The sequence below is a fragment of the Falco peregrinus genome, chromosome Z, assembly GCF_023634155.1.
Source record: "Falco peregrinus isolate bFalPer1 chromosome Z, bFalPer1.pri, whole genome shotgun sequence".
In the NCBI taxonomy this organism is placed as follows: Eukaryota; Metazoa; Chordata; class Aves; order Falconiformes; family Falconidae; genus Falco; species Falco peregrinus.
Genome location: NC_073739.1, coordinates 22,291,267 through 22,315,198, shown reverse-complemented (window position 1 = coordinate 22,315,198; position 23,932 = coordinate 22,291,267). Strand labels below are relative to the sequence as shown.

Below are 23,932 nucleotides of genomic sequence, written 5' to 3'. Positions count from 1 at the left end.
TTTTTTTAGAGCAGACTCTTCATGTATGCAATTACTAACGTCAAACCATACCTGGAACAAAGAGTCAGAAGATTAAAAGTCCCTGGAACCAGATGACCTGAACCATATTCCTGGCTACAGCACAAACTTCCTATGGTCATTTCAAGAGGTCACTGAGTCTGTGACTTAGTTTCTGCATTTATATAACGCAGCAAATACTTTACACCACATCAACAGCACTTTGTACTAAGGTCAGTCATGCTGTCAGAAGGAAGTATCATCGACACGTACAGCACAGCTGACTCATTTTCCAACAGCTAATGATGTGGTAGATCCACCTTAGCAATCAAATACATTATCTCATTTTAATTTTCCAGCTCAAAGCATAACATGGATTGTGGGATGTTACATTGGATAGGCAGTAACCACTTAAAAGCAAGCGAAAAAAAACCAAATCCAAGAGCGTATGTGTCAACTTCTGTTTAACATAGGAAGAGAAACATAAAACTATGGCTACACTGGTATCAGTAAGGAGCAGATCTGTAGCATGGAGGAGTTGGTGCCAAGGATCAAAAGTCTGTGACACTTTGGAGGGTGAAGGGAACAGAAGAGGAAAGAGGCGTTATTTCAGAACAACTTACAGTCTGCTCCCATGAACTGAACACCCATTAGTGGTCAGAGCCTGTCAGGTGAGCTTTTGGAGCACATCTTTCAGCCCACTTCCATTCAAAAGGAATTCAGGTCGGGGACTAAGACAACTCTGTGACATGAACCCAAACAGGCAAAGTGAGGACAACTGGGAGACTCACTTCAAAAGCACACTCCTGACCTAAGCTACAACACTGGAGTGGGTGCCACTGCATGGGCCAGCCTTGTCACAGCACTATCCACTGTTTGGCTCTAAGGTTAACACAAGGTGGCAAGGAAAGATGTGTGTACTCATCATTTGGCTACTCACTGGGCATCTCCCTCACAGAGAACATTGTTATGTTACAGTAGGCCCTGTATTTTGGTTTGGGTTTTTTGGTGTGTGTGTGGTTGTTTGGGTTTTTTGTTTGGTTTTGGGTTAGGTTTTTTTGCAGCTCCCTGGAATTCTCACTTAGTGCCGGAGGGGGAAAAAAAGCATGATAAAGAAGGTGATGTATTTCTTTCAAGCAGCAAAGCCAGAAAAACAGGGTAGGAGGACAGATAGCTTAGGAGGACCCTGTCTCACAGGCTAGCGAATAGAAGTATAGTGTGAGCCTGGTAGCCACAGATGCAAAAAAGAAACAAATGGAGAAAAAGCAAGTTTACTATTCTGAGGCTATGGGACAGAAATAATAAATAAACCAAGTCTGGCTCATCCACTGAACATTTTACCTCACATTCCAGTTAGGATAATGCTGTGCGTTAGATGCAAGTGGCATCTACAAAAATTAAGATTTGGACAATAAAATTGTATCTAAAAACAACTGACTGTAAGATTACTGTGAAAAAAAACCTGTTCCACTGTAACAAGGAAAGAACTGGCAAGTTAAATGTCAGGTTCAGCAGGAAAAAATGTTTAGTGAATCCGTGAATCCTTTTTTTTTTTTTTTGGTAACATACAAGCAAGGGAGGGGAAAAGGAAGAACTGAACCATTAGGTCAGCTTACTTGACTCTGGATTGTTCTCTGTTCTTTGCCCGTCCTTAGTTCTTGGGCTTTCTTTGGTTGGTTGGTTTAGCATAACCACATGAGGGCTGCAAGAGGGTAACTGTCTAAAGGACAAACAAGTGCTGAAACTACGAAAAGATCCAAACATACAAAACTATGAAAAAATAAGTATCAAACGGGAATTAAGTTCCTTATTATTGAAGGGCTAGCGTTCCAAATAGTCTTCTGAAGAGAAATTTGGCAAGGAACTTATCACTTAACAAATCTTCAGGAGATGCGATAGAAGCAACCCTTTGAACTTCAGATTGGAACCTGCATTTTACAACACGATGGGAGACATGATTGTCATTTACATCATAGCCTCACGCCCACCGGCTTCTGACAGGCACTTGTAGGGATCAGAAAGCAATTCTTTTTCCACCTTTGAGCATAATTCAACATCATTGTCTGTAACTTCTGAGTTACAGAGGAGAAAGTTTATTCTCAGTTTTTCAGAATGCTGGAGATCAACTGCAAGATAAGGCTTTGATTTGGTGGGAGGGGGAAGGACTTTCCGCTTTTCACTGCAGATGGTATACATATGCCCTCTGAATATTATGTGGGAAACAAACAAATACACTGCCTTTGCCATACATACCATACACTTGGCCTCTTTTGCCCTCTTTCTGCACTACTTTGTATGGTGAGTTTTGGTCTTCACTTGACAACCAGCATTTGCTACCACCAAGAAGTATTGTTGCATGGGTATACAGCTTAGGTAACCAGCAGACACTTCCAGACGAAAACATCTTTCATCATCTGCAACTGCAGAGGGATGGATAATGATGTAGAGGATCCTTTTCAGTTCTTCCTTTTCCTAATTAAGAGACCTATATTCAATTCATTAAAGCCATCTGTGTGAAAATTATCTTATTGTGAACGCTCTGGATCAGTTTTTCTCATCTAGAACCAGATGCTGTTTGTAACTGATTAGGCCTACATCTAAAATTTCAGCTCTCTGAAGCATATGCTGCCTTTTAAGTATAGGATTGTGACTACTGTGCCTAACTATAAAGATCCTTTGAAATTACAATGTCAATGTTATTCAAAGTCTTCCATTCTCTAGCTGCCTTTAATGAGGATCTTCTCATCCCTGGAATGTTCTATTCCTCTGTTCTAACTATCCATGCAATAGGGAAGAGACTTCAAAAGTTTTAAGGAGAAAATTAATTTGTGCAACTTCCTTACTTCTTACGAGGTCTTTCTAACTACTTTTATGCTATAAACTAAGACCACAACGTCTTCACAGAGTTAATAGCATGACTAACTGCATTTTCTAGAAATGGGAAAATGTCTCCTGTATTATCCAGTTCAAGCCTTTTCTTTACTGTTACCCACTACCAGAATTTAAAGGCTTGTTTGGACCACCATTTCATAGAAAGAAAGAGGATAAAACGTGACATTTTGTTTCAGGTAAAGGATCCTTAATGATATGAAGACTGAAATCTAAAGCTGCAGCATTCACATTTAACTATTTAAACTCAAAGAAAGAGCGGCTTACCAATGAGTATTGCAGTAACCCTAAAGGAAACAGATACATAGACTCAGACAGGTGTTCTCCAAAACATATTTTTAATGTAATCTGCATCTGGAGCCTAGAGAGAGAGAGTAAAAGCAGAGAAATATGCTTATTTTTCCTTTTTTACATTACTGTTAAAGCTAAATCACGTCACGTAAAAAAGAAACTGCAATATTTCCATACATGGAGCTAGCCCTGCATAGGAATTATTTGTGACAGAATGGAACACAAACACGTTAGTTAAAATCAAACTAACAATAGCTTTTCATTCTGCCCTCACTGAGGGCTGAACAGTTACTTTCACACTTAAAGCCAAGAGATATGAGCAGTTTAGTATATCTCCTATCAATTTCCCCAAAATTACTTTGAAACATTAAATGCCAGTTGACTTCACTGTACTCACAGAAGATAGAAATTAGTGTTTAGCCTACTTATATTTGTCAACATTTTAAAGTATAACAGGCATTCCACTCTATTTCAAAGCAAGAAGCTATTTCAAGAGCAGTCATCCTGCCTTTGTCACCTTGCAGTTGATACAAACCGAGGATACATTTTTTTCCTCACAAGGTTATTATCTTTTCATAAACCCTCCTGTAAGGATTTTGCTATAGCACTCTATTCCTTTTTTAAGGTAGTGTTTTGTACAAATGGAAGAGGTTAATTTTAACCAGTTGCAAAACAATCATTAAAACAGAGCTCTTTGGGGACTTCGGAAATACACTAAGTAACTTCTCATCCAGGGACTGTTGTAATGTGTATAAAGGTAAACTAACCACACTGTTGCCTTGCATTTCAGAAAATGTCTTCACACGGCACTTAAACAGAACAGAGACACCACAAACAGCTGGAATCTTGTTACGAGCATAAGCTATACAAAAATAGGAATAAAATTTTAGAATTTGGTAAGAAAAGCTTTTTTTTTTTTTTTTTTAATGAGAATACCTTTCATCTTCCTGGTTGAAGTATTTAAGTTGAAATGCAAGATGAATAGCAGAAAAACTGCTTTAAGTATTTATCCCCAAAAATACAGCTTCAGAGGTCTCAACAAGTGAGGAAGTATCAGTGTCTTTGTCTCTAGAGAGCAATACCTAGGAACTGTTTAATCAATTTTAAAGCCTGTTTCATCCCTTCAGGGCATAATTTTTTTTCTGTAGCATTCTTCTGCATCAGTAGCTCTGATCAGCATGCAGCAGAAGCAGTGTATATCCTCAGAAAAAAAAAGCCCAAACAGGAAGAAAAAAGAACAGAAAAAGAATGCATTAAAAATATGATAAAAATAAAATGTGTTTTGAATGTTCTTTAGTTCCTCATCCTTACCACAGTCTGAGTCCAGCTAGCAACACTACTGCGTGTATCATCACCATGTTCCACTAAAATAAAACATATACCCACCTCTGAAGAGTAACCACAGTAAGAATGGAACAGATTTCTGGTCCAGAAATTTGGTATCTATACTGAAGTTAAGACAAAATTGGTGTGGAGACAAAACTGATTTCAGTCAGGGGCTGAGGGGGCAAAACTTACTACCCAACTGCACTGGCCTTAGTGGCACATGCATCTCAAGAACTGCTGCCCCAACCCTCTCTTCCAATCAACAAATCCAACTTACGCCTAACACAGTACCCAGCACAGGCTCTCTACCGAATTGTTTTAAATTAAGAGAAATTAAGCAGAGTAATGTAAACACACAGGGCTAAATGGAAGTGATATTAAATGCATGAACTCATCTGCCTGGACACCTGAGCCCAAGTATCCAGCAAGGCAACAGTTCAGCAGATAGCCTTATCACCATGAAAAATTAAATTCTGCACAGAGGTGACAGTCTTTAGGACTGATGCACATTGGTTGATATTTAGACAGAACTACATACAATAAATCAGTGCATCCTATTAAATTAGTTTGTTTTTAAAGAGCAGCTAACAGAATAAGCCTGCCTTGTAGCAATTTTCACTAGGTTTACATATACTTAATAGTGATACGCTTCCTCTTCTGGGAATGTTTTCCATTTAAAAATTTGCTAACAATTAACAATTTTTGCAGACTAATAATATCCAACTAATTTTAAACATTTTGGTTTTTGACAGTTAGAAAGACAGAAACTTAAAACCACTAAAGAGTAGAGATTCCAGAGTATAAAACTCAAACTCTAAAAACCCCTTTCTCTGTGACCTATAGAAAAAGAATTAATGACTTGAAGAATAATGTGGATCATTTCTAGTGATTTGTTGATTATCCCTACTTACAGAATAGTAGAAAAGTATTAAAAAATAAAAAAAATCAAAAATCAACTTAGATGTTCACACAAATGACAACTTGGGTATCATGTGTTTTAATCATTACAAATCAGAGAAATTCAGCCAATTTAATAGAAATTTACTCCTATGTATTTGTGAGAGCAGCTAGCACCCTGGCTTGTACCAGACAGAAACGGTGCAGCCAGGACTACGGCAGTGATCATACCCCTGTACTCTGCACTGGTAAGGCCACACCTGGAGTACTGTGTTCAGGTTTGAGCCCCTCGCTACAAGAAAGACTTTGAGGTGCTGGAGCGTGTCCAGAGAAGGGTAGTGGGGCTGGTGAAGGGTCTGGAGCACAAGTCTGATGAGGAGCGGCTGAGGGAAGTGGGGTTGTTTAGCCTGGAGAGCAGGCTGAGGGGAGACCTTATCACACCCTACAACTACCTGAAAGGAGGCTGTAGCAACATGGGTGTCAGTCTCTTCTACATAAGAAGTGCTAGGACAAGAGGAAATGGCCTCAAGTCATGCCAGGGGAGATTTAGATCGCATATCATAACAAATTTCTTCACTGAAAGGGTTGTCAAGCACTCCAACAGGCTGCTGAGGGACATGGTTGAGTCACCATCCCTGGAGGTATTGCACTTAGGGACATAGTTTAGTCGTGGACTTGGCAGTGCTAGGTTAACGGTTGGACTCTATGATCTTAAAGGTCTTTTTCAGCCTATGAGATTCTATGATTCTCATAATTTCATACCGTGTAGACATGGCATGGGACAAACAGATGAAGGTTGCTTCAAAATACAGACTCTGAAAGTGGCAATACACAAACAGCACTGCTTTCAACATATCTTTGTTTAAAAGCATCCCCATATTTTTCCCCAGTAATGGCTAAGCTGGTAGGCACCATGCTGTACACTAACAGGAATACCAAAAGCCCAAAAGCAAGGAAGAACTATTCTTATATGCTCCTAAGACACATTCTTCCTCAATGTAATTTACAAACAACAAAAGAATTCTGACATCAACTTAAGAAATAAAAATATTAAAAAAGACTCACCTCAATTTACCTTTAATCAATTTGGCTTCTAAATATGTCTATCACTGCCAAAGGCCTAAATCAACTTGTTGAGTTTCTGGAGCAAGAACCCCACAGGCACACTTAACTGCCCACCACTGAAATAAAATATCAAGCCCACCGACATTCAATAGGCTTGACAACTAAACCTGCAAGCTAACTTACCTATCCAACAGAAACTAATTTAAATTTAAGACATTTGCAGGTCTAATGTGCCACAATAAATTCTACTATTAATCAACAGTAAAGTGCTGAATTATATTAAATACCTGATTCACACTCAGATTTAACATTGTTTAGATTTCTTATCAATTCAAAAGAGCCCTTTCTGTTGTAAAAGCTAAGCTGTTGTGCAAATATTATAAAAATAGGTACTTTAATTAGGAGCTACATACACAACAGAACTTCTGCTTTCTTGTTAAGTACAGCTGACGGCATAGTAGAGATATAAAGTCCATGCAAGTATTTAAAAAGATACATAAAATGAAGAAAAAAGGACACTGCTAGAGAACTTCCAATACCCTGGCAAACAGCCACTTACTATATTTGATGATGTCTAGATCTGGACTGATAAGCATCATGCCATCGACATGCTTTATTTTCTTTTGCAGCTAAAGTTGATTTGTAAATTTTAAACTACAGCATACATTTGATTTATTTCTCTTTAAAGTGTATCATTAAGTTCAAGGTTAAACTCTGAGCAAACTTCACATCTAGTCACATAACCAGCACAAACAAGACATCAGTGCAAAGGGGAAGGTGTCAGTCATACACAATGAGGACTCTTCCCTAACTGCACAATGCAGTAAAACAATTTTCAGATTTAAACTTTAAGTGGACTACAATGAGAAAAAGCAAGATTTTTCTTCTCCCAAATTTAGCACAAGTTTCCAAAGATCAAAAGGAAAGCAACCTCAGTTACAGCAGTCAAAAAAGTCAAACCCAAGTTTGGAGAGCTGGTAAGTAAACTCCAAAATTAATCATGCTATGAAGACAGCATTCTCAAGAGAGCTCCAAACAAACTGCAAAACAAAATTGGCATTTAAGTTGAAATTGGCCAAGTGCTGCATAGAAATATGCTCACACACAACAGTCATGTTTCTCTATGCACTATAGAGAAGATAAAAGCACTTATGGTAGTTGCAAATGTTAACAAGTCCATACAACTTGTACGATTTAGCAATGAGTCCATAGAAAAAGAATACAGGAAGAGTAGAAATGCTCAAGCAAAACCAAAAGATGACCCTTCAACTGTATAAAATCCACATAACAGTTATAGCAAAAAGACATCAGTGGAAGATATTCAACCCAGTTCCAAACACCCAACAGGCAAGTAAAACCAGAATAGACAAGCCTTTGGCAGACAATTTTAAAGAGTCTAGATATGGCATTACATAACTAAATAATCCACAAAATATATTATATGGCATGTTCATATTAAATACTGGGTAACCAACTCTGCAGATCTGATGCTAACAATACTTTAGCCAATGACAGCACGATGGAGCAAGCTAAGGGAACGCTGGTGTATCACAACAGTGCTCAAGGAAAATATCTTCACCAAGTCGTGTTTCAAAATCAGTACTCTGGGACTCCATACTATCACCTATGGAGCAAAACAAAGTTCTCTAGTTTCTCAGGGATGTGCCCTGCATAGTATATATTATGATTCACTATTACACGAGCAGCAAGACACTGCAATGTAGTATGATTTATGGGCTGGATTAAATTTTTTGCTATTTCCTTCTCATCCAGCAAATCACTAGCAGTTTGTTTATGCAAGTTTGTGGCATCAAAGTGTGAACCTGACTTGATAAGAAGATTCATGATGTCTGGATGGTTGTTCAGCGCAGCAATGTGTAACGGACTGTTGTTATCTGAGTCTCTGACATTCACATCAGCACCACATTCTACCAGGATAGCAGTAACTTGTAGAGAGGGGAATTTACAAACTGGGTAGCGACCCACACATGTAGTGTTATTATCAACAGCAAGGTGAAGTGGACTGAAGTTATTCTTCCCTCTGGGCTGAAGCTTAAGAAACTTGTAAATAGTCTGTTTCTTAAAATGCTCCTGTTCTGAGCTGCAAGGTACTTTCTCCAACAAGCAAATTAAATGCAAAATGATGGAAAGGGCTTTGTTCAGCTGTATCGGATCAGGGGGACACTGGGTTTGTTTCATGGCCCGTTCTATTTCAAGCACACTTTTGCACAGTATACCCATGAGATCATCAAATGTGACAGTAGTGCCTAGCAGGCCTTTTGCCCTATCTTGTAGCATGAAGGAGAAAAGTTCAGCAAATGACAGTAAACTGCTGGCTGTCATAGGGCTCAGTGGATCAAGATTGTTCTGCTGCATGTCCAAAGCATATTTCCATAAATTGATGCAACGCTTGAAGTTTCCAGAGTCTGCATAGACAGCACCTCTGTATCTAATATAATAGGATGTATCTGGGTGAGAAGGACCAAGAATACGTTCTCTAATTAATAGTGCTTGCATTCTCATTTCATCAGGGTCTGCAATGAGATTTTCTAGCTCTTGTGAGCTGTTTACCTCTTTAGCATAATCGTATGCCATAATTAGTGTTTGTGGCACAGGTTTGCTCAGGATATTAGTCCTGTCACTGTATCTCATTTCCATAGCTCGCTTCCAGTACTTCAAAGCGCCAAGCAGATCTCTCTTCTTGTCCACGAACGTTGCTCCTAGAAGCTCCAGAGCATTTATGCGTTCAGCCTTACTGGTTTGTACATGCTGTGTCAGAAAGTCCACAATATTTGTGTGGCCTGTCACACTAGCTGACATAAGGGGAGTCATTCCATAACCATCCTTTTCCATTTTAGCACAGTACTTGAGAAGCATCTTCATGATCTCCAAACTTCCAGATTCCGCACAGTCATGTAACGCAGTGTTTCCTGTAAAAGAAGAAACACCATTATGCGAATCATAGTTGAACTGTAGTCCAAACCCCACTACAGTAATAGTTAAGAAAAATCAGTTTAAAATACTTTTTAAAAAAGCTAAACATTAATAGTTAAAAAAATAGCTGTTTTGACATCTAGAGACTATGAAAGGCCAAGTAAAACATTAAAGATCTGATTGAATATCAAGGCTGCCAGGCAGTTATACAAACAAAACTGCTTGATATTATTGCCTGAAGGAATTAAACAGGTTTAAAGGACCCTTTTTGTCTCATTATTAAAAAAGATCAGAATTAAAATTGAATTCTCCACTACATATAAGTGCAGGAGCAGGCAATTCCATTATGTTAAAAGTCAAGCAAACAGCAGAAGACCAGCCTGGCTAAACAGGGAACTACTTGTGGAGCTGTGCCAGGGGAGGTTTAGACTGTACATTAGGAAGCATTTCTTTACTAAGAGGGTGGTCAAACTCCAGACCTGGCTTCCTAGAGAGGTGGTTGATGCCCCCAAGCCTGTCAGTGTTTAAGAGTCATTTGGACAATGCCCTGGATAACATGCTTTAATTTCTGGTCAGCTGTAAAGCGATCAGACAGTTTGACTAGATGATCATTGTAGGTACCTTCCAACGGAACTACTCTATTCTGTAAGGGATTTTCTATTTGCTTTCAAGTAGCAAACAGAAACTTAAGCTTGCTATCTCCATGTTGTTTCACTTTTTCCTTCTTCCCTTGTCAAATATCCCTTTCTCTCAATCTCCGCCAGCGACTAAAAAGTAATGAGACCTGTACAAAAATTAAAGCTGGGCCAACTCAACATTGGCTTTGTTTGCCTCTACACTGTATCTCTTCCTCTCTCCATGTGTCAAACAGGTGACATATGTGTTTTGAAGCAATTAACTGTGGAACACAGTTATTCCCAACACAATGGAAAATAAAATCATCACAACAGGCCCTTCATCTCAGCTGGGGCCTTTTGAGACTGCCAGTATATTCTGAGGAAGGTGGATATCTTAATGTTTTCTTAGGTCTTCATCCTGAAGTTGCTCAGTAATCCCTCTGCTCCTCCAGTTAGGATTCCCAAAGCCAAGAAGAAAAACATAACTTCCGACAAACAACACACAGCCATCTATCTTAAGCGTCTTATCATTTACATTCACATTATTTCTCATTAGCATGAGAATTCACAGTCTTTTATTTAAAGGCATTCTAGTTCTAACACCATGTAAGGAAATTTCTAGTAAGCACTAGTGCCACCTGTTTGAAAACCCTATTCACAAAAAATTAGACAGCAAGCACTGGACACAACAGCTAAATATTTAACTATTAGGCTTCAACTAGGTGAAAATTTTGCTTAACTTCAAACATAAGTACTTCTCTGGAGAAGGAGACAAATGCTTCTGGTTGCCTCCCAACATAGTCGCTTATGTTGTTGACTGCTTTTAAAATGACACAGTTTATAACTACCTTGTTCTTTATATTATACATACTACAGATTCAAGCATAGTAACTTTTCAGCCTCCCACTAAATGAATATGTAAATTATTAACAGAATGCTCACGTAAAAATTCTGGCTCTAAGATTTCTTACATCTTTACAGCTGCAAATTCCAGCTAACTGCCCATGAGATCATCAGCTTCTGTTGCACTTCAGCAAGTTTCCACATTCACAAATGAGACCTCCTTTTCTAAGTGTTCTCTGCCCAGTCATAGTCATCAGATTTGGTTTCTAGAATTTGAGAAGTTTCAGAAAACTTCTCTAATTTGCAATTTTTTAGGCTTTTTTCTTATTGCCAACAAGACAGCAATTAACAGTGTGCTTTGCTGTTGTATTACTAGTTTTTAACAGAACTACAGTGGGTAAGGAGCCAGCAGTAGTCTTGAAACCTTCAGCTCATGTTTGGGTTAAGCATGTATTTATATAATTTACTGATCTAAACAGTTTCTATTTATATTCACACACTCTGATTTTTTTCCAGGCTCTGATCTCTAGAAAATGCAATTCACTCTTTATACTACAGTACTTAGCTAATCAAACTCAAACCAAAAGCATGACCAAGATCTGTCTTAAAAGCTGAACACTGTATAGAAACAAATTAAAACTAAAATGGAGGTAAAGTCTTTCTGCTTTTATATTCTTTCTGTTGAGAATGCATTGTTTACACTGTCTTAAATATATATATACACATGTACTAACTTTGAATGTTTTGCTTTTGAATTTATCATATGCACATGTCTATAAGGAAAAAGATTCATACTTATTAAATGCAGTTCAGGAATAGAAAATTTGTTCCATTTTCATTTCAATTATAAGACCCTAATGTAGTTCCCTACAAATAATTTTCATATCATCTAGCTTTTACATTTGTGACTTCATATCACACATCTTCCTTCTAACAAGACACAGTAAGAGGTTAAAGTTGAAGAAAAAACACAAAAGTAACATTCAGAAATATCTGGTCAAGCCATAATGACTGTCCTCTAAATTCAATACCCACTTGTTGCCAGCAAAACCAGACACCTCAGATCTACAATGTAGACCTCTATTCGGTGTTTTGAATTAGCAGATTATCATGCAGTAGCTTGCTTTTATCTTCTGTTGACAAGCCATCAAGCCAACAAAATGTTCATCCAATGCTTTTGCAAGTTTTGGTATGCAGAAGAAGTGGTATATAGAGACTCGAGGTCTGTTTGGATGAAAATTTTTTAACGGACACTGGGTATTTTGCCTTAGGTTCCCCACTAGTATCCCAAACAGCCTCTGTTAGCTGTTTCTCTTCGTATCTTTCACTTCTCAAAACTTCACATGTAAATTGGTCTGCTGCTTCTTCCTCAAACTTGTTTGTTCTCTCAAACTGAAGAGCTCACAGCACATTTCAAGGCCTCTTTGTTGCTTTCAATTCCAGCAACCACAAGAACAGCGCTAAAGAGGAATGGCAGTTATTCAGGACAGACTGAGTCTCAATCCAGACTCAGCAGATACTAAGACTTAGCTGACACACTAATCAAATTAATATAAAAGATGCGTAAAAAGTTATTTTCAAAAGCTTATGACTCAAGTTTAACATGATTTTGCAATTATAGCAGAGCTACAAACATATTCTGTCCCCCCAGCCAGTATTTTGAGTGCAAGTTCCAAACATTAAAAAAAACCAAAACCCCACAGAAAATATCAGATTGTTTCATTAACAGACAGTGAACTTAACTTGGAAAATATTCTTTCCCTGAAACATTTTGGAATAGTGGCCAGTGATTTTATTATCATTTCCTAACAAATAAGCTGAAGAGGACACTCCAACACAAAGTGGCACTTGAAATTGTCTGTTAGATTAAGATTCACAAAGCTAAACCCAGTTCTTACAATGGCAAGTGATTTTCAATCTTTGATACCTTAGGCAATTTTTATCATTCATAGAGAGCGTTAAGTCAGTTATAGGTCTGGCCACACTACAGTCTTTAGCACGAGCAACAAAATCTCCAAGCACATAAACGGAGATTCAACCAAATTTAGGTGGATTAACTGAGGCAAATTTGACATACATAGTTTATCAGCTGTAATCCCCTCTTGTCCTTACCACACTGCAGACCAGAACACTGTTGATACTTCAGTATTGAGGGGTGTGAGACCCTTAAACTCCTAAAATGGGAAGATGTCAAACGCAGACAAATACACAAACTCACCAGCACACATACACTGTAAGAATGCTTACTATGCTGGAGAAAGCCTAGTTAAAACGCAGCTACAGCAGTCAATTCAGAACTAAAGACTGGCAGGTTCCTCACACCACCTGCACTTCCACACTCAGTGATAAAGACAAAACCAGATGCATCGGGGTGTTGGCTGAGCCACCAATTAACACAGCCATTTCAGGGTGCATTCAAGTCCTTACACCACTTCTCTCAACAGAGCTCTGAAACATTGGAACTGGCACCTGTTTTCTACCTTCAAATTAATATTTTTTTAAGATATTTAAAAACTTGTAACATAAAAGCATCTTAAAGATGAATACGTGAAAAGGTACTAATAACACCACTGTTCTTAATATTGCTTCACAACTATTAGTATACATCTTGCTGGTTTTAACAATACAATCAATGGCAGCTATTCATATTACACACTGTAGATCCATTGCCATATAATGCTGCTCTTGACACTCTTTTATCAATTGCCAGGCATACATGCTATGACACATTAATACTGAAAAAATCCACACAAATTAAACTTGGCCATGGCCTGGGTAACTTCAGGTCCAATCCAACAATCTGTATGTCATTAATTTACAACGCAGCTATGCAGAACATGTGGAAATACACTCAAGGCATCAAGGAATTTCACTGCTCTGTCCAACTGGATGTCCTTGATTTAAAAAAAAAAAAATCACTTTTTTTTATTCTTATTACAATTACTGACATAAGCTGTGAGTAACAGCTGTTTAAGCATATCAAAATAGCATTTTTTAGCTATTTACATTGTAGTAACCCTTGGAGTTAAAATAATTATAATTATTTTAAGCCACGCACAAACTAATAAAAGAAGGCCAGCACCGCTATTTTTTAGTGGCTGCACCTTATTTAAGTTTGACTGGATGGTACAGGTACAGCAGTGGAAATGATACATTGTAAAAAAGCCCAAGTTTCCAGAAAAGTGGGCAGGGGAAGACAGTTGAGAGCTGCCAACTTAGAAAACATAAACCCCAGCCTTAAGAAATAACAAGATTACCATCCATCTATATCTAGCAAGTATCAAGTCTTAAAATTTGAGGAAGAACTTGAAAGAAAACATGCTAGTGGCCATTATACCTAATTCAAAGACTATGTTCCATATACTAGCCATGAATTGAACAGTTCAAGGAAGTATAGCAAATCAATCATTATTCTGTGAATTAATTCATCCAATTGAAAAACACTGTATTGTCTATAGTGACAGGAATAAACAGTGGCTGAACACAATTTAGTAGTTAATCATATTTTTGTAACAAAAACAAACATTGTATCTACTACTATATTAAAAAGGGAAAAGGCTAGAAATGTAAAATTTGAAAGTCATTCTCCTTGATAAGCAGTTTTCCAAGGCACACATAGGAAGATGTTGGTCAAATTCAAATATTTTTTTAAAGGTGTGTATTATTATTTCAAAATAGGTTTCATTTAATTTTCCTAACGTATTTTCAATTTTAAAATGATCTGCAGTAATTCAATCATATATAGAAGATAGCTAATATTACAACAACATGAAAAGCTCTTGCTCTTGCACAGAAACAAAATTGGACTGGGAGTGTTTTGGTAGTCACAGTACTTCTTTGTTAGAAAATAGGTACCACTACACCATACTGCTAGTAATACTTACAAATAGGTTCCATCTGTATAAAACTTTACTATTCATGTTACCTAATAACTTCCTTTAATTAAAAGCAGCAACAAAGAAATGGAATAATTCCACCTCCAGTCCTTCCAAAACTTGCAAAAATGAATTAAAGATAAAGGTATGTTCAGTTGATGCAGGAGCGTCATGTTTTATTCGTTTGTTACAGTCCTTCTTTAAAATGGCATGAACACTACGCAAACACTTCATACATCACAGAACTAATTCCTCATCGAGTGCTACTAAAAGCTTAGAGTGGGGGTCAGGAATTCAAATTCATAATGAGGCCATGATTTCCTATGTCAAAAGCAAATAATTACTAAAATAGACTGGTAGCTTGTGACATGGGTATGAAAGAAAATGAAGCAATGACACAGAAAGTGATTTGAATTGCAACCAATTAAGTACATCCACTTCCTAACACTTTCAAAATGCTTGATCAAATTTCTGGGTAGTAGAAAAAGAAAGAGAAAACACACTAATTTAAATTACTGACTTGTATGCGAAAGTAACCCCATGTATATATTTATCCTGGTTCCAGCTGGGGTGCAGTTAACTTCCTTCTCGGCAGCGGGTGCAGCTGTGCTGTGGCTGTGCTGTGCGAGCAATGCTGACAGCACACGGGTGGGTTTGGCTGCGCCCGGGTGGTGTCTATCCTCAGTCAGGGACTTCTCAGTGTCTCAGGCCCGGCCAGCGAGAGGGCTGGGGGGGCACGGGGAGCTGGGAGGGGACACAGCCGGGACAGCTGGCCCGGGCTGCCCAAAGGGATATTCCACACCATGGGGCATCATGCTGAGTATATAAACTGGGGGAAGAAGCAGGAAGGGGGGGCCTTCCAGAGTGATGGCATTTGTCTTCCCAAGTAACCATTCTGCGTGATGGAGCCCGGCTTCCCTGGGGATGGCTGAGCACCTGCCTGCCCATGGGAAGTGGTGAATGAATTCCCCGTTTTGCTTCACTTGCATGCACAGCTTTGGCATTACTTATTAAACTGCCTTTATCTCAACCCTTAATTTTTCTCAATTTTACTCTTCTGGTCCTCTCCCCCATCCCACTGTAGGGGGAGGCAAGCAGCTGCACGAGGCTCAGTCGCTAGCCAGAGTTAACCATGACAATATTTTTGCAGCCTTATAAATTAAATCAATCACTTTTATAAAGTGAATTTGTTCAGGTAGCATTTACTTTTTTTTTTCCTAACAGAGCACTAAGTAATTAATTCTTCCCGGTTTTACTTTTTTTTTTAAAAAAAAAAAGAAGATATAGCTACATATATACAAACATGGAAAGTACACAAGAAAAATGTTACACATCCCTATTTCATATGCATAACAAAAAAAACCCTAAAGGTATGTCTTCCCTTTAAGAAGAAACCAAGTAAAAATTGCAAAGAGCTGATAATCGCAACAACTTTTAGTCTAGTTTCCATATACTATAAAGAAATAATCACTCTTTTGCTCAAAGTACTTCACAAAAACTTGCATTATCAGTTACCAATATGAAGCATGCTGTTAATAATTTAATTTCAATATAAGCTCCCTTTTAACTGAAATTCAAGAATTTATTCCTTTAAACTGTATCTTCCTTATTCTATGCAGGCATTCCTATGGAAGTTGTTTCCACATTGCATCATACACAAAGTATCTACAAAATGCAGTGCACTGCCCATGTAATACCAACCAAAAAAAGGAGACACACACACACCACACACCTCCCCCCCCCCCCAAAAAAAAAAAACACAGAATACTTTTGGAGTAAGGGTTTATAAACACAGAACAACAGAGAGGAAAGAGGGGAACGCATGGGGAGAGGAGGGCAAGAGCAGGGGCAGTGGGAAGGAAAAAAAGAGGAGCTTTCCACTTTTGTTTTTTATACCCCTCCCCCTCTAAATGAATCTTGGCAAGCAGACAAGACAAACAACCTCAGAAGAGAACAAACCTGTCAGACTCCTTAATGTTTACTGCAAGAGAAAATTAATGATTTTTAACATATAGTAAACCACATACAGCAAAGAGTGTGCATCTCTCTAATCCCCCTGCTTCTGAGTCTGCCAATTCTGCAAAAGATTCGCCCTCGCCGCCCCGGCCCTTACCAGCAGGTTTGAGTGTTACACTTTCCAGTACCTGGATAAATAACAATACTGAAATAGCATGAGTCCTTGATATAGTATTACTGTACATATAACTTTGATACAGTACCGATAGAGACTGAGGCCTGTATGCCTCTATAGTTTCCAAAGTGAGGAAGCGAATTCAACAAGCCTGGTCCTCCACATTATTTTACAAAGGTATTCTAATCAGTACTGTGTCAGTGGAATTTAAGAACGATAAAATATTGAATCACAGTTTTCATTTGCATTTTCAAAATACCTAAGTCCCTCCAACTGCCACAGTACTATGGAGGATCATAAACAACAAAGAATCAGGGCTTGCAACCAGACATCACTGTGCAGATCTTGAACACCTAAAAGGTCCAGCAGTTCTTAGGAAATTTTCTAATACTCAGGAGGAGAAAAATTAGTCTTTTGGCTACCAGATGAATCTGCTAACTACAGAAGAGGAACAGAGTTAGTGAAGACCACAAATATCACCTTGAAGGGAAAAGGACCACATACCAAGCAGCTGAGCAATGGAAATACTTACAAGTCATGTTCAGAAAAAGTATCTGCCTTTCAAGTAGATAAGTTTGAAAACAGTCCTTACTCCCTGTATCATTATGTTCAGACCACCCTGGCTATCAGCACCTGTGTACTTAATCTATAATTTAACTCACTAATTGCAGAAAGGCAGGGAATGAATTCCATTATTGCAGCAAGGCTGGTGGAGGAAGACAAAGTGTAACACAAATTAACAAAGTACGCATTACGAATTTTCAAAATGCAAGATACAAGTGTCCTGTCTGGAGTTAGAACAGATGTGTAAGATCCCTTTAAAATTATTTTGCATGCATATAATTTTATTGGAGCAATTACATGAAATATTTTCTTTCAAATATAAAATCCAACAAACACAGCCCAGGTATATCCCCAAGAGAGCCCAAATCTCTAATTTGAAGGCCCCAAAGACTGCTGCCACTTGAATTACATGAAGCGCTTCCCTCCCTACACACAGCAGCCAAACCAAGACTGTGCACAGAAACACACCACTGAAAACCCGTATTCAAGAATCCAGCAGTCTGTTCTGAATGTGATGAAGGAGAACTCTAACAGATCACTGGCAGGCTTTGCAATGCAGCAGAACAGAAAACTGCATACAGCTGACACACAGAAATCCTCCTCACCCAGCATAAGGGTAGGTCTGTGCTTCACTTCAGACTTAGTTCTAGGGTTCTACCTCTTCCTGAAAAAGCTCAGGCTTCTGCTACTCTAGCATTATCCACACTGCTCCCCCTTTTAAAAGCAGTATAAAACCCTTTAAGGTCTTTTAAGTTTAAATGGGGGGGGGGGGGGGGGGGGGGGGCATTCAAAAAAACCCAAAACAAAAAAATACCCCAACTTGCCATTCAAGACTTATACCAGTGAAAGTTAATAAGTGTTGTTATTTTTAATCTGCAACTTTTTTAAACTAGGAGTAACATACTGGAGAAGCCTCTGAATTAGGAAGACAGTGGTCCATTAACTCACTTTGCAAGTATTGCTTTGGCTGCTTTTTGCCTTTCTTAAAGAAAAAAAGAACAAACAGAAAAGACAAAACTCTACAGAGATCTTTGCTGTTTTCCACAATTCTGAGAGAAAAAACCTCACCCTTCTTACCTCAGGCATCAGTTTTTCCCCTCACTAACACTGGTCATAACCTAAAACATTCTTTAAAAAAAAATCCTTGGTTTACATACCTGTTCCCTACGGGCTTCATAAAAGTTTGGGGAAACTGTGGAGGTTCAGATCAGCAAAACAGTAGAAACAAAGACAACTAAAGGCTTGTACTTTAAATTCAGAACCATCGGCCATCTTTCACAGTAGAGCACCAAACACTTCTTCTTTGTCACCCTCTCCAGCAAGACAATGCCAGAACTACACCTTACCTCGACGCAGCACCTAATCTGACTCAGACTCTGAAGTCTTTAACATCTGAATCGTTTCCCAGCTGTATTTTTGTACTTTCACAACCGTCTTGCAAGAACCTCCGCATTCTGAATTTCCATAGTCCAAAACACAGTTGCACGATTCTACTTGTATTTCAGAAGCAGGATTTCACCACGTGTTTTCACTTGCTCTTTTATACTCTGCCTCCATTGTCACCCAACGTTTAGATGCCTGTGAACTTACCTATTTTCTCATCTCAAAATATTTGGATTTTCCCCTGGAACTGTCAATATTTTAAAATTTTTCATATCTTTCCCAGCTCTAGATTTTCCTGGGTTTTAAAACAATTAAGTTATACCTTGCAATATGAAAATCCAGTAGAAAAACACAAGGAATAATTCAAGTAATTTTGCCCTCACCCTGGTTTTAAGGATAAAATCTGGGAAAGAATCTATAGTGATCTCCCACAACAGCATTGCTACTGAAGTTACATAGTTTTGTTCTTATAAGGAGAGTTGTAACTTTAAATACAGCAACATTTACAGTAGCTAAAGCTTTTAATTTTTCCACAGATAGGCTTCTGCATACATGGCCCAGGAAGGTGCCTGTTTAAAAAGACTTCAGACATAAGGATAGCAACAACTTCTACTTCCCCAGAGCACAGCACACAGGTTCTCTGTATCTCCTTACTCCAAGGGCAGACACATTGTCAACTGTTTAGTACACAGCAGGGAGGAGTAGAAACTGAAAGTAATACACAGAGACTTTCAAGTGGAACATGACAACGTAAAATAAATCCTGTTGGAAATACTAATTTTGAAATTAATAGGTGCTAAGCATTCTTGCAAAACAAAGCTGAGAAGGTTAGTTATTGAGCCTCAGCCACTGCAATACCCATACTGTTGCAATACTTAGGGCTATCAGTTTTGTTCAGTTCCTTTCCACAGCCTTTCCACAGCTTTCACTTTCAGGGTTTATAGTACTTTATATATAGTTTTATAGTACTTTCTATCTCTGATGGGAGATCAGGCTGCTTTTAAGACGTCAAAAATAAAAAGTATGCTTGTGTCATATCAGAGGGGATTTCCACACACAAAAATGTATTCCACATACTTGACCAATAGATGCCTATTACGTACACATATGTTTGTAAACATAGCAGATCAAAGCAAAAATTGAGTTGTAATGAGCTAAAACTTATGCAATCCAACATTTTTTTACATTCAGTTTAAGTAAGGATCAGTTATACCATACAAACCTTTGCTCATGTGCCTAGTTGTGAGTCACACAAAGTAAAGCAAGCAGAGAGAGGAAGGAATTAAGGTAAGAGAGAAACAGAGAATACTGAGAAAATCCGCAGGAGTGTATGGCTGCCAGTCAGCCATTTAAACAAAGACAAACAATACTAATGCACTAGTAAACTGAACACTAAGGACCAGTAAACCCTACCCCACCAACACAAACTTGAGGGCGGGGGGATGTGGGCAGTGTGGGAAGCTGAGATGTATCTTTTTCCCTGTTACATCACAGAATTAACAGCACTGCTCTGTTCATACCAATCACATAAAGGGATAGGTTTAAAACTAAGGAGCAATACACACTTTATATTTAGCTTGTGATTCCAAGAACCCTGTCTAGAAAAATGACATTTTTATCCTATCACAAGTCCATGATGATTCACAAGCAACCTTAAATCGTTACAAAGGAAGATTTATTTTGCTCTGCCCACCTCTATGACAAATCTGTAGTTCAGCTTTCTTTACATTAAACCCACATATCTGCATGATTTGCTGAAAAAAGGCATATTTAACTAAACAGCTTCTCCAAAGATTACTCTCATATCTGGCATTTACCAGTATCATACAATAATCTAGATACAAAGTATACTTTAACAGAAATAATTGCAAGGTAAGTACACTGTTACAAATGTGATTGGCCTGAAACCCGCAATGGAAGTATTAGGCTACAAGAAGTTTATTAGCAGATCAGTTATATTTTTATATGTGTGTATATATAAAAATATATAAAATAAGATGCTGAAAACCAATCCTGGCTCACTAAACTACAAATTAACCCTAACCTGCAATAATTGGCATGCTTTTCAGGCAAATATCACACCCACATACAAGTTTAAGATGTAATAAAAAACACTGTTGTTAAGAAAAAGGTCCACATAATTACAGTCATAGCAAAACCAACAATCTTCACTTTGAATGATAACGCCAGGGTAATTGTAAACAGGAGCAAAGAGATGACGTTTGTGATCTGTGCAGTTCTGTTGATATCACAGTCACCTGTAACTTCATTTCATTAATCCTAATATATGTTTTTGTTTACTAACACTGAAAAAAGTTCCAAAATCATTCAACAATTCAGAGGGAGAGGAGAGTAAAAAGCAAAGTGGTTATTTATTTCCAACGTAGAAAGTTTTTCTCCTCTATACGTCTTTCCTTGTACTAGTATTGACACAAGTTTTATGTACAGTGTATTTGGTTTATTTAGAAACTGTGTGAAAAACAAGAATATATGCTCATATGTATTTGAGTATGTTGCTACACCAGCCTACTACAAGGAAGAGTTCTTACCGAGTGTATTTTTTCACATTCTTAAATATGACACTTCGCATGACTGAGTCTTTTTAAGAATTAGGGGCTTAAGATTAAAATTTATCAATTTAGAATGAAATTATACAACCCACGTTAACAAAGGAACACACTGGGAGAAAAACCCCAGTAAAAACATAGTTTTTATCCTTACCTTGCAAAAAAAAACACCTTTTTTTTTTTCTCATCCACTTTAAAAAACTAGAATATTATTTTTGGATGTCAGCCTCGTAAAGGTAAATGAGTAACTTTACTCCTATTTACAAGGAAAGTAAAAAAATTAAACTTACCTTTAACACTTTTTCTGTTGACATCAGCTCCTTTTTCAAGTAAATACTGAGCAATGTCTTTGTGGCCTTTGTAACATGAGATCATCAAGCATGTATGCCCATGACGGTTTGATACTTCCAGGTCTGCTTTGTGCTCCACAAGGTACTTTACTATTTCCAGATGACCATCAAAACAGGCAGCTCTAAGCGGTGTTGAATTTGTCAGAGTTGTATTGTTGACAGATGCACCATGATCTAAGAGACACTGAACCACCTTCAAGTGGCCAGCTGCTGATGCTGCCCATAACGGTGGAGCCCCCTCAATGGTCTCACCATCAAAATTCACCGAACCACCAACTTCTATTGACGCAGAGCAATGGTCCAACAAGTATTCAACCATGTCAAGGTGACCATAACGGGCTGCCATCAGAAGTGGTGTGGCACCATTGGTTTTCTCTGACATCAGTAGGGCTACCTCTTCTCTTGTTTTGCTTGCCAGTAACTTCAAAAGGAGCTGCAGCTTGCCAGCACGAGCTGCATTGAACACTGCTGTCTTTAGATCCATTTAGTCTGTACCTCTCTGCTTCTTGAAGGATACACGCCTGCCTTTTTCACAGACAAAAGCTTACTGGAAACACACAGCCCAAACAGAATGTCCCCAGCTTCTTCTCAGATCAGTTTCATCTAGATGGGACAACATGAAGACTCTGAACAGGGTCCTGAGAAAGCACCAGCTGTGCTTGTTACAGATCTGCAAGAGAAATAATTCTGGATTTTTTCCCCTCCTACTTCTCAAACAAATAACCGCAGTTGTATTTTTCTACAGCGACACCCCAACAACTCGCTGCAGTGGTGCGCCAACGACCAGCTGCCGTCCTTGGGACCTCCCGGGCCGCGCGGTGCCCCCTCAGGAAAGCTGCTGGAGGGGAGGGGGCTGATCCTAGCAGCATATTATCCACAGCAGCTGCGGAAAAACCCTCTTCGCCCTTACAGCGTGACGAGCCGTATCCCGACCTGTTCTGAGGCGCAGCCGAAGGAACGCGCCCTCCGCTCCCCCCCCGGAGCCCCGCAGACACGCACCCCGCGGGGCAACGCCAGCCAGGGAGAGCGACGCACGCCCCGGCCGCCGGGCTTTGGCCGGGTCTCAGGAGGCAAGGGCAGCCCGACCCTGCCCTTTCCCTCACGACCACCCTCAGCCCGCCCTGAGGGCCGCCGGCCCGCTTCAAAGCGAGCCCCCTCCCCCACCCTCCCTCCCCTCAGGGCCCCAAACCCGCTCCCGGCTCCCTCACGGCCCGCCTCGGCCACCGCGCCCGCCCGAAGCCGGCCAGAGAGGGCCTCCGGTCTGCGGGTTACCTTCCCGGGGCGCTGTCGGCCCCCTATCGCCACATCCAGCCTCACAGGGAAACACCGGCCGCTACGCGCCGAGCTCCGTCCAACACCGGCCCGGCGCCTGCAGCGCGGCGAGGCGCAGCCGCCTAGGAGCGGCCGGGACCAATCAGAAAAGGGCGTGGAGGGCCGCCAGCCACTGGCAGCGGGGCTGGGGGCGGGACTACGCCGCCGCTCAAGGGCAGCGGACAGCACGGCGGGCGGCCGCTAGGGGGCGCGCCGGGGCGCCCCACGCGCCGCACCCCGACGGCGGGGCCGGGGCTTGCTGGGGGGGCCGGAGCTGGCCGGGCTCTGCCCCACGCCGGGGGGCAGCTCAGCCCCGCGGGGCAAAAGATGCCATATACGTATGCCTCATGAAGTAATAAATTTTGAGTGAAATGTCTGCTGTTTGCAGCGCAGGGGATGCTCGGGCTCTGGGCAGCGTCGCTGTCTGGCATAAAATTTGCAACGTTGCCGTGGCTTGCTATGGGCTTAGCAGGTAACATTTGTTTTATTCCTATAATAATGAAAAGGGGAAAAGATCTTGCAAAAGCTGCACCTGAGCAAGGGAATGTAACTTCTGTCCCAATTAAGTATGTTATCTGCCAGCCACAGAAAGGAGGGATGCCATACGCGGAAACAAACTTGGAGAAGACCCATGGGCGTTGAAGGGCAGTAATTTGGGCATCAATTTGCAATACAATCTAGCAGCCTCTCCTCCATACTCGCAAAAAAATGGAAAAAAAAAAAAAAAAGAAAAGAAAAAAAAAGGGGGCGAAAGGGAAAAAAAAGAAAAAACACAAAGCAGCTCCATTTGAAATTTTGTGTACAGAAGCAATATATCACAGCCTGGGCTGCTGTTTGCCCCTTTGTCCCTGTGCCAGCAAGGCAGTACAAAGGCTGCTGACTGGTTTGTCTG

General features: G+C 39.7%; 1 protein-coding gene across 1 annotated transcript; it reads right to left on the bottom strand.

Moving 5' to 3' along the window:
* Positions 1-3,205: 3,205 nt before the first annotated feature.
* On the bottom strand, positions 3,206-23,137 carry FEM1C (fem-1 homolog C). The gene is made up of 3 exons (XM_055790908.1): positions 23,002-23,137; positions 21,670-22,399; positions 3,206-9,395 (listed from the first exon to the last, which is right to left on the bottom strand). The coding sequence occupies exons 2-3, from the start codon at positions 22,211-22,213 to the stop codon at positions 8,086-8,088; spliced, it is 1,854 nt and encodes a 617-aa protein (XP_055646883.1). The 5' UTR covers positions 22,214-22,399; positions 23,002-23,137; the 3' UTR covers positions 3,206-8,085.
* Positions 23,138-23,932: the final 795 nt, after the last annotated feature.